At 44.4% G+C, this 10,826-nt stretch overlaps 1 protein-coding gene across 1 annotated transcript; it reads right to left on the minus strand.

Moving 5' to 3' along the window:
• Nucleotides 1-1,569: 1,569 nt before the first annotated feature.
• RARRES1 (retinoic acid receptor responder 1) lies at nt 1,570-9,897 on the minus strand. Its single transcript, XM_027463907.3, has 6 exons — nt 9,599-9,897; nt 5,013-5,075; nt 3,938-4,112; nt 3,130-3,266; nt 2,236-2,298; nt 1,570-2,142 (listed from the first exon to the last, which is right to left on the minus strand). The coding sequence occupies exons 1-6, from the start codon at nt 9,836-9,838 to the stop codon at nt 1,984-1,986; spliced, it is 837 nt and encodes a 278-aa protein (XP_027319708.1). The 5' UTR covers nt 9,839-9,897; the 3' UTR covers nt 1,570-1,983.
• Between the last annotated feature and the right edge of the window lie 929 nt (nt 9,898-10,826).

The following is a 10,826-nucleotide window of genomic DNA, read 5'->3' on the forward strand; positions in this document are numbered from 1 at the left end:
GCACATTTGCCAAAGTTCAAGGATGCCTTATGCAGTGTGAATGCGATGTAAAGAAAGAAATGGGGGCTAGTTATTATTTTTGGTTATATTTATGACTTTCATGTTAAGCTTTTTAGAGGCCAGTCATGATGTGAATTCTTGGCTGATAGATTCTGCCAGATGTGTGCTGGTTCTCCACAGATCTAACACAGATGCTTAGACCACAGCCTCAGGTCGCAGGCATGGTGTAGGGACAGCTGAGGCACGGTGAGGTCTGTTGAACTTAAATATGAGGGAGAAAAATCTACGGGTGGGGGGAAGGCTACTGGATGTGGGGGACGGTGGATGAAGGAATGGGAAGAAGCACTACCAAGAGCTTCATTTTGGAGATTTTACTTCTTCGTGTGTGTTTTTGTTGTTGTTGCTTTTTGTTTTTTAGCTTCAATCAAATTTTAGGTAGCACTTGTAGCAACCTGATGTAGTTGAGCTCTTTGAGATATGCTGTGCTTTTTGTATGTGTGTGTGAAGAATTCACTGTGAACCAGCCTGAGCCTCAATATATGTAACGGTTGCATTGTCTTAACCAAGACTTTTGCTTCAGTACAACCTGTGTCATGTCAGGTTCTGGGCCACTGAGTGAAATCTTGGCCCTACAGAAGTCAGTAGAAATTCTGCCTTTGTATTCCAGCAGGGTTGCTACTTGCCCAGAAGTTACTACATGCAGTTGCTTAACTGCCCTAAGTTGCATTATTTATATGGAATCAAAGTAATCCTGGTCTGGCAAGTTGAATGTATGTGATCCTCTGTCCTTGCCACTGCTCCCCATACTTAGAACACAGTAAGGAAATTAAACGTGTGGTTAAGTGCATTGCTGAAGTAGAGCCCCAAAGTGCAAAACCTATGCTATTTTCTTGTTTCAATTCTAAAATATGTTTTTATCAGTGTTGGTTCTTTTTTAACTAAAGAAACATTACCATTAAAAGCTCTTATTTCGTGCTTTTGAGGAGAAATGTTTTGCCAGCACAAAAGAAAACTTGAAGGATCTGTAAAATGCTGCTTCACTGAATTTATTGTAATGGCTGTTATGTGCTGATATACTTCTGCTGACAAGCTTTTTGTATCAGGCACTGATACACCTGCATAAAACACCTGAATGTGGGAGGTTATCAGATCTCCCAGCCTAAATCTCCCCCAGGGAGAACCTTCACATTAACTACTGAAGGTAAGAGCAAGAATTGCATCTGTACTGCAAATACACTAAGACAACATTCTCCATTTCCGTCTGTCAAACACTGCCTTGCAGTGTTCTGGTCTGGTGACAGATGGTGGCAAGACAATAAAATGTTTTTCTTATATCAATATTTTTTGAGTTGACTTCACAAATATGAGAGAAAAAACTTTATGTAAGCTTACACAGCAGGGTAGAGCTGTGCATCAGCAGGACTAGGACAGGGGAGGTGCTGGTTACTGGTTTCTGGGCGGCGGTTTTGCTGCCTTTACTCATCCACATCCTTTCAAAGGCCTTGCACTGGGAGAAGGTGGAAAATTGGGGTCAGCAGCATCATGAAAGAAAACCCAGCTTCCACCATGTGTAATGGCATTTGTTTTATTGGAGATAAATTAAAAATCAGCATATATCTACCTCAAAAAAAGTCAGCAAATATTTCTTAGTGACAGATTAACACTTTTCCTCAAGATTTTTATCCAAATATATTACTTTTGTTCACAAACCATGTTACTATAAGTAACAGTAAGTTAGTGACATAAAATCAACTTGTGTATGTTTATCTGTATACATAGTAGCAAAGTTTTAGGTAGATCTCTAGAACATGAATTTAGAGAAATTATAGAGATTCATTTTGGAACAAACAGGCTAGTGGAAGCATTCAAGCTTCCTGTAGTAAAATTCACTGTAGTGAGACTTGTATAGAAAAATTACCACAACTTCAGGCCTATTAACACAAAGGTTTTCTATTTAATATGTGCATAAAGCTGACAATCTCTTTAAAAGTTTTCTTCCCTTTCACGTATAATTCCAGCAGCCGACCCAGATTCCATTCCAGATCCATCTTCAAGCCGATGACTGTCTGATTCACAGGTGTATTTCACTTTCAGAGGGCGACCGGGAAGCCAAATGAGGCGCATGTGACACAAAATCATTTCCTGGAGAACAGATTTAAAAATATTTGTCTTTTAGTGTCTTCATACTGTTTTTCTGCTGGTGAAGGTAGGTATTCTATGAATCTGCTTTCTTACCTGTGTTGGCATTTCATGGAGCAGGATGGTGTAGTCAAACTCAAGGGAATCATCTTTCCTCATCTGGACATGTACCAAAGGAAAACAAACAAGAACACAAGTTATATTGGTGAAGTTCAGGATCTACCCTGATTTACGTGACTGCAGCTAGCTTGCTTAGGGAGTGAGATGAACAGGGCTCACTTACGGTAGCTGGCTGGAGGAAGACAGGTTTTTGTATATGGACAGAGAAGGAATTAGGAGCACTCACTGCCTAAGAACTTTGAAGGCACTAGCTGTGGTGTAGCTGTAGCCTGACATGAAACTAGGCTTACACAGATGGAAACGCAGTGAGTTAACTGTCAAATAAATTGGAGAGTTTGGACTGACTACTAAAGTCTCCTTTGGGAAGATGCTGTTCTGTGTAACTTGGGAGTAATAATGGAACACAATGTATGTTGATCATGGATGAGTGAGAGAAAGCTTGGGGAACTCCTATCCCATGTGATGTAGGTGTAAGATATGTTCAGCAGAGAGCATGAATTGGACTGATGCTCCACTTAAGCTTGGCTAGAAGGGCAGATAGCACTAGGAGTGATTTAGTGTGGAGCTGATGAACTGCAGGCCCAGATGTTCAAATTAGCTCCTGATTAAACCTGCAGAAAGCCAACAGATCCACTCGTGCAAACAAGGAAAACCAACTTTTGTCCAAATGAGTAAGTTTTTTTCTGCCAAAACCTGGATTGGCAAAATAATTCATTCTGATGGAGATACTTGTATGTTGTGAAGCCACTGGGACTTGGGAAGAATCACTCCCACTGCAGTGTGTGAGGCTGCTGACAGCCGTTTTATTCTCTGCTGCTCAACAGCCTGTCAGCCTCTGCAAGGCAGACGTGGAATTTCCACTTCACTTACCCACTGCTTCACAGTCTTGACTTGTGACATGAAGTAACCCACTTTCTCTGTTGACTTCTCCCACATCATGTAACTGCTGCCAGCAACAGCCAAAGCCCACACTGGCTCAAAGGCAGGTTCCATAATTCCAAAGCTGTCTGAAAGGCGGTAATATAAAAATGATTAATTCTGGCTGTTCCTCAGAAAAACAAACAACCACAGAGCACTTTTGCCTGGCATAGCACTCTGCCTGGGAATTGGTTCTTTTTTTCAGATGTGTTACAATCTTGGAACAGGGAGGAGAATGAACTTGTGCTAAACTTACTGCAACCACAGAACTATGAGAGCATGATGGAAGTGAAAATTTGCAAGAGACATTACTCACAGGTTCCCCCAGGGAGGTAAGGAACCTAGTGTCCACAGAGGTCATTGCCACCTGAAGGAAAGGAGAGCAGTGCCCTCGGTTTCCAGGATGGAAAAATTGTTGGTCATCCCTTGTGAATTTCTATCCACAGCTAGGGAAGGTGTGTGCGTTGAGGCAGTTGATACTAAAGGACATTTTGCATTCACTTCGATGCAAAATTGCATGGTCTTGTTTTTAAATCCAGAACACCCTCACAACGTTGTGAGGACTCCCCCTGTTGCTTAACAGTGAAGGTCTTTTTCTCCCCAGGAACTGCTGGCAAGACAGTTGTTTTGATAGATAGCTCTATAGTTTTAGGGTTCCACTGTGTGTTTCTGCTTTTTAAAACACACATTTGTTTGTATCCTTTAGTGTCCAAACTCTTTAATATGAAATGAAGCACAGTTGGTTATTGGAGGAGCATACCTGGAATATTGCTTCCAATTATTGGTTTGGTTTGGCGCTTAAGTTTTTGATATAATCTGTTGTCCTCTTCTTGGATTTGCTTCTGGTCTTTGGTGTTTATGCACTTGATATTGACAGCAGGTGGAGACTTTTTCTTCGGATACAAGACTGTAGCAAGGCAGCTCCCAGCATTTTCCTATAAAAGTAGGAATTTAAAACTCATCTTTAACATTTTATTTACCAGCAACACATTCTTAATGTAAATCTTGGCATTAATATGTGAAGTATATATATGGACTAAGTACACACTTACAGAGGTCGTAGAAAGCCTTTAGGAGGCTATCTTTTTTTTCTTCCAGAAAGGTAAAGAAGTTAAAACAAGGCTAAACTGTTTTGTGTTTGTTTTTTTTTTTAATATAATAATTACAATGTAGCAGAAATGTACCAAGTCATCTTGGAAATACACTTGCAAATTCTCAAGAAATAATATCAATTGATAATGGGGCCTTTCATTGTATGACACTTCTGCCTTGAAACAAAAATAATGCTTCATGTTATGTGGTACTCAGGGACGTGGGTTAGTGGGTAATACTGGTGGTACAGGGACAGTTGGACAAGATGATCTTGGAGGTCTTTTCTGATCTTAATGATTCTATGATTAAATTCTAAAAATAATTTGAATTGTATAAGAAGCATGTAATAGAAAAAGATGCTCATAGTTAAATCACTAGCGACAACTGTGACAGAATGAATGGAAAGAGGGTTATAATTAAAAACAAAGCAACAGTATCTATTCTTTGGTGTGTACACACAACAGGAGCTACAACTGGATAACGAGGACCATACTGTGACACTGAGTTTGGATCACCACAAGGTCTGACTCAGAAGCTTGATGTGACTTAGCCAAGACAGCCTCTGCAGGCAGTGAGCAAAGCAGGTGGCTGCAGTGCCTGCAAACCATGGCCCATGCTGGAAAGGTATAACCATGAAAGTAAGGCCTCAGTTCCATTTACAGAAGCACTTAAAGATACCTTGTTTTGAAGGAGTTGGAGTTTATGCACGCAGTAAGAGGAAACGTGGGGGACTGCAAACTTACCCTGCTTCTGTAGTCTTCGGTAGTGAACTGCAGGTAATACTTCTGACCCATGCCTGGAATGCTCTGAAAGAGAGAAGGAGAGGAGGAGTCAGCCCGCAGTGTAGCTGCAGTCCTAAACTCTGTAACTCGCCGAGGTGTGCCACAAGCACAGAGGAGGGAACCTGCGGGTGCCTTGACTACCTCATGGCCTTGTAATGCCACGAAGTTGGCCAGGGGAGGGCTATGGAGCTGATCCGAACAGCAAACGCAAAGGATCTTAATAAATAACCTTTATAAAAGGATCTTAAAAACAACAATAAATAGAGCAACACCTCTGGTACTCTGGTTTCTTTTCTAAACACAATACTCTTCAGGTAAACAGGAGGGGCATTCTGGCTGTTTGCGCAATGCTGGCAGTTAGAATCCAGAGGAAACGTGCACATTTTATTTATCTAAACTTGGCCCTTTGTGTTCCATCGTACTTTCTTCCACGAAGCCGTTAATAGCGTCCTGTTAGCAGAGTTTCATTTACAGGGCAAGGCCATCAGCCCAGCACCTGCCTTTAGTACATACACGTTAGGCGCTGCAGATAAGAGGAAAAATTGGTTTAGCCATTTGCTCTACCTTCGTGAAATCTCCTCTTTAAAGGGAGCCAAGTTTGGAGTTGGGCCACGTAATACCGTGAAGGGAATGAAAGAAACAGTGGGTAAGTTCAGACCTTTATAACTTTTTCTCTGCCCTTCTCTCCTGCCTTCACTTTGTGCGCTGGTTAAAAAGTTGGCCTGATCTACTTAGTCTTAAGTCAAAATGACAGGTTTTTACATGTTAATACAGTACATTTTAATCTTACCATAGCAAAATGGTAAAAACTAGCTTTCTGAACTGCAGGCTTATGAGAAGGATCTAATCTCATAGTTGCTGCAGTCAAGCCTAAGCCTCTAATTATTGGAAAGGTACCCTAAAGATACTATTACTGCAGATATTTTTTTTTTCCTAGTATTTTTCCTTTGATGAAGTATTGGTATTTTTAAGCACAGTGACCTAGGCTTACTCCTTTTCTTGTCATCAGTACTACAGATGAGAAAACCTGAAATAGAGTCAGGTGGACTACAATGCTCCTGAAGCGGAAGCTTAGCTCTGGATTAACAAATAATGGAGGGGGTTTCCTGCTGAACCTCTTCCTCAAGCAGCACAATGCAGTGGCCAGGCTGCACGCTCCCATTTACAACACTGGGGATTTGGTCCTTAACAGCAGCTCTTCTATAGTTAGGTCAGATCTTTGCAGTCCAGCATATTCAGTCATTGAAAAAAAAAAAAAAAAAGTGTTCAACTTTTCTTCCAAAATTACTTTCCTTGCACTGGTTTCACCTGCCTTGTCTGCTAAAGAAAAAAAAATCATTTTTGTAGCTCTGATAACTTTGACAACAGTTACCATATTCTGACAGAATATCTCAGGAGTTTTATTTCACTTGTTTGGTATCACATGCTAGTAAAGAAAAGACACAGTGGAACTTCTTACCCAGTCTGATTCTTCTCAGCAGAAGAGAAGAAAAACTCTTCATGATTAATGGCTTGTTAAACACTTACTTTAGAAAAGAACACACAATTCTGTGCTCATGTGGTTTTGGAGTTGGTATTCTGTTTGTCTTCAACACCACCACCACAGCAGCACTGCTCACCTAGAAAGCTTTCAAGTGGCACTACACAGCTGAAATACAAAGGATGTGCATACCAGAGGACTTCTGATCTCTCACTGGGAAGATCTTACCTTTGGCATGAAATAGTTTTATTTTTTACAAATGTATTCCTAGTTTCTAAGAAAGAAAAAAAGCACTTCCACAATTACTTTCACTATTACCCCACAGTGCACTGCTGTAAACCGTTGCATACTGTGAATTAAATAAGTGCTGAGGGATATTGTAGATGACACAATGATGGCAGGCTGAAAGTAACCAAAGATAAAAGTGTCCAAAAGAAAAGGAAAACAAGTGAGTAATTCATTTTTCCACTGAACAGCTGGGTCACGGGATTGTTTTATTACCAGGCTCAAAATTAATGCAACTTTCATCACAGATTTCTAGTGCGGTGAAGGCCAGAGCAGCTGTTTAACAGCAGTTTCATTCCAGGTCCTGACAGAGGCAGTTTGACAATGAGTTTACGCTGCTCTAGCCCTCTGCTGGCACTGGAAGGGGCGATCCCTCTCACCCCTTGCAGCATGTTCCCACCTCCTCTGTGTTCCCTCATGGGGTCAGAAGGCTGACCCGACCCCACACACTGCCACAGGGTCCTGGGGGGGGTCCCCACCTTGCAACCTTCCACTGTTCCGTAAGACGGCTCAGGTGGCTTCTCTCCTGGCTAGTGGGGTGGGAAAAGCCAAAAAGGATTGCCACTTTCTCTGCCCCTCAGTATCTAGCTTTTCCTAGACAACCTACCTACCCTGCCACTGATCTCACCTTCCCCACCCTAACCTGGGGTCCTGACAGCTGGAAATTCACAGAAACCTTTTAACTGACTTCTAATACTAGGACCACAGTCCTGACATTACTCTTTTGTGTCAGGATGAGCTTGTGAAGAGAGATTTCCATCATAGATTAGTATTTGTAGCCCAATTTAAGCAGCTGCAGTTTAGTCAAGGGATCACCTGGCATTACCTCTGCACCTGACCTGCTGATTCACCAACCTAACCACAGTTACACTTTCCAGAGGCATAGGAGACTGGTTTTGGAAGCCAGTTTCTGTAAGTTTCTCTTCAGTTCTAGGATCTTCAGCTGGCACACGCTAAGGCTTCTCTTCTCAAATAATCTATTTTAAAGCACAACTGTAAACAATTCCTTGAGATGCATGCTGCTGTTTTCTGAAAGATACTCGTTTAATTAAAATACCCTCACATTGATGAGAAGGGACAGAAAGAAAAATACAGCCAATGGCAAGGTAGGAACCATCATATGCTTGGCACATGCCTGCTGCTTTTTGCCAGAAGAGGAAAGCACTGAAGTTTCCTTTTACCTGAACTTGAAAAATCCTTCACATCTAGCAAGAGTTACTGTACTGGACACTGTCTCCACTCCTGTTTCCAATTAACACGTTTGCACTGGTCAGTGGGCTAACAATGTTTGTTTTTAAATGCAACGCTGATGATTACACTTAATAATAAAATTATCCTCTTTCTGCTAGATCCAATAATACATTAGCAAACAGGTAACTAGCCTTCTTAAAAACAAACAATATCTCTGTCTCTTATATTCACATTAGATAGCACATTCCTTCCAGGAAATTCTTTTCATTTTTTACAGTGGAGGACAGGAAACAGGGAAGTGACCGTGTCTGCAATGTTTCTTCTCTTGTTTTTACAGCATATGAAGAGAAAAAAGGGAAGTAAGCTGCTTAAATTGGTTACAGCAAGCTCCTACAGCATCAAGTGCTGTGAGGAAATAATGAGGCATTTCATTTCTCCATAACGAACCAATTTCTTCTTTCCTGTATTAAAAGGCAGGTGGACAATACTGGGTGGAGAAACTCCTTTTCCCTCATTCCAGCTGAAAGTACCTCACAAATACCCAGTTACACTGGGGTTGGAAAGAGGATCTGCACCAACCACCTCCTGATACCTGCCGGTTTAGGAGAGAAGTGCAGTGCTCCAGCAGCACACACTGCTCCCAGAGGCAGTGCTGTCATGCTTAAAAGAGGCACAAGCACCTGTAAATGTAAATATGTATGCATGCATGTATGCACGGTACCTTGTAAAGTGCCCAGTAAATACAAAAGGGCCACCGGTACATTTCAAGAGAAGTGTCAAATATTGTAGTCAAGCTCTGTCACTGATTTCTGCAGCAAGCTCAGAGGGAGAATGAGATGTCACACCAGCACATCCATCTTCAGCATCTGCTAAGCTGTCTGTTTACCAAAGCATTTGGGAATGACGATAAGCACAGTAAGCTCCTTACAGGCTATGGTTTCAGGTAAATCTATACCAGGGCACCTCACTGGCATTCCCAGCCAGATAGGACGACTAATGCTATCATTCAGCCTCGTCTTACACAAGGTAATACACAAAATCTGAACCGTTATGCAGCAGTTCGTATTTTGTCAGAGTTGTGCTGAAAACCATGAAGGATAAAAAAGGTGGAAACGTTGACTTTACTCTCTCTGCCTCGGGCACAAACCCCATGCCTCAGTTTCCCCTCTCCCATCTGCGCTGTGATGCTTTGGGTCCCAGCTTGGGCCACTCAGACCTATCACAACTAGCATTTAGGGGATAGTTAAATCATTAGGCAGCTAATTAATGACCTTTCGGGGCAGCTCCTCCCTCCCTGCTGGGGGAACCAGGTGCCCTGAGGGGAGCAGCAGCGCCTGAGGGGATGTGGCCGCGCCGAGCCCCCTGAGGGGAAGGGGAGGCGGGAGAGCGCCTCGGCTGCTGCCCACCGCCCCGTTCTATTATAATTACTAACGTTATTTAATTTTTCGTTTCCCAGCGCCGCTTTCTGCCCTCGCAGCCCTCCAAGCGCCCCGCTGCAGGGCGCCTCCCGCCTGCCCGCCCCGCTCTCCTCAGGAGCCGCAGCCATCCCTCACCCCCCCGCTCCTTCCACCGCCCCGCGGGGTGCCGGTACCTTCATGGTGGCCTTGCGGACCTGCCCCAGAGCCCGCAGCCCGCTGGGGGACGCCGCCTGGAAGTTGTATTTGTGCAGCGCCACCCGAGCCGCCCCCACGGCCAGGCGGCTGCTGGGGTCCAGCGCCTGCTCCACACCCGGCGCCCAGAGCAGCTGGTCCGCCACAGCCGGCGGCGGGAGCTGGGCGCTGAGGAGAAGAAGGAGGAGGAGGACGGGCAGAGAGGCGCCGAGCCCCTGCATGGTGCCGGCAGGCGGCGGCTGAGCACTGAGGCGGGCTCCCGGAGGGGCCGGTACTAATAGCGGGGCCCGGGCCACCGCCTCCCGCCCTCCATTCCCCGCCCGGGAAGCGCTGGGGAAGGTCCGGGCTCGGCGGCGACTCCCCTTCGCCTCAGCCCTCCCACCTGCTGCAGGGCTGAGGGGGCTGAGGGCAGCCGGGGGGTCTTAGTGCTCCCCTCAGCCCCCCTGGGTTCCCCTCAGGCTCCCCCAGCCCGAATGTCCCCTCAAGGCGGGGGGACATCCCCCTTCTCAAGTACCATGCGTGAAACACTTCTAATGACAGATAGCAGAGCCAATATAGACCATTGCGCTACAAGAAGCTGTTGTCTCTTCACCGTTTTTATCCTACAACCCCCCCAAAACTAAACCTGCTCTCTCAGAGACACCCTGAAGGCATCCCTCCGAGGCACAGCTGAAAAGTTTTGGGAATGACACACAAGAAGCAGTTACACACATCGCCATCCTGGCAGGCTCAGCCCAGTTCACCCAGCCCAGTATTCTTTGGCAGTGACTACCCGGAGAAAGAAGGAAAATGAGGTGACACTTGCCAGGAATACTGTCCCAGCTTCCCACCGCTAACAACTCTGGGGTTTCCTGAGGTGTGAGAGGTATTTTGTGTGCTTGGTGTCCTGCAGATTTCTCATCCACACCGGAATTGTATCCCGTATCAAAAGGTTGACTTCTGGTTAACTTGCCACCTCTCCTGGTTTCACGACGCACTGCTTAATGTCATATCTGGTGTGATACGGCCGCTTTTCAGAGAAAAGTGGCATTTTCCATACATTTTGGGTGGGGAAATGTTTATAGAAATTTGCCGAGGGAACAGGCAAATTATTTCCTTACGCGGACACTTGCCATGTTTGTCTCCAATATTCTCTGTTTAGCGAGAGGAAACCACCACATTCCAGCCTCTCCTCATTTATCTTCACTGCGATGACAACTCAGATGTTAC

This window comes from Anas platyrhynchos, chromosome 9 (genome assembly GCF_047663525.1).
Source record: "Anas platyrhynchos isolate ZD024472 breed Pekin duck chromosome 9, IASCAAS_PekinDuck_T2T, whole genome shotgun sequence".
In the NCBI taxonomy this organism is placed as follows: Eukaryota; Metazoa; Chordata; class Aves; order Anseriformes; family Anatidae; genus Anas; species Anas platyrhynchos.

Bases quoted from the DNA above. Each gene is read 5' to 3' on its own strand.
- RARRES1 (XM_027463907.3), bottom strand. From the start codon at position 9,838: ATGCAGGGGCTCGGCGCCTCTCTGCCCGTCCTCCTCCTCCTTCTTCTC. The intron at 3,267-3,937 runs GTATGCTCCTCC...ACCGCCTTTCAG, and splicing joins AATTGGAAGCAATATTCCAG to ACAGCTTTGGAATTATGGAA. The intron at 2,143-2,235 runs GTAAGAAAGCAG...TCTGTTCTCCAG, and splicing joins TCCATGAAATGCCAACACAG to GAAATGATTTTGTGTCACAT.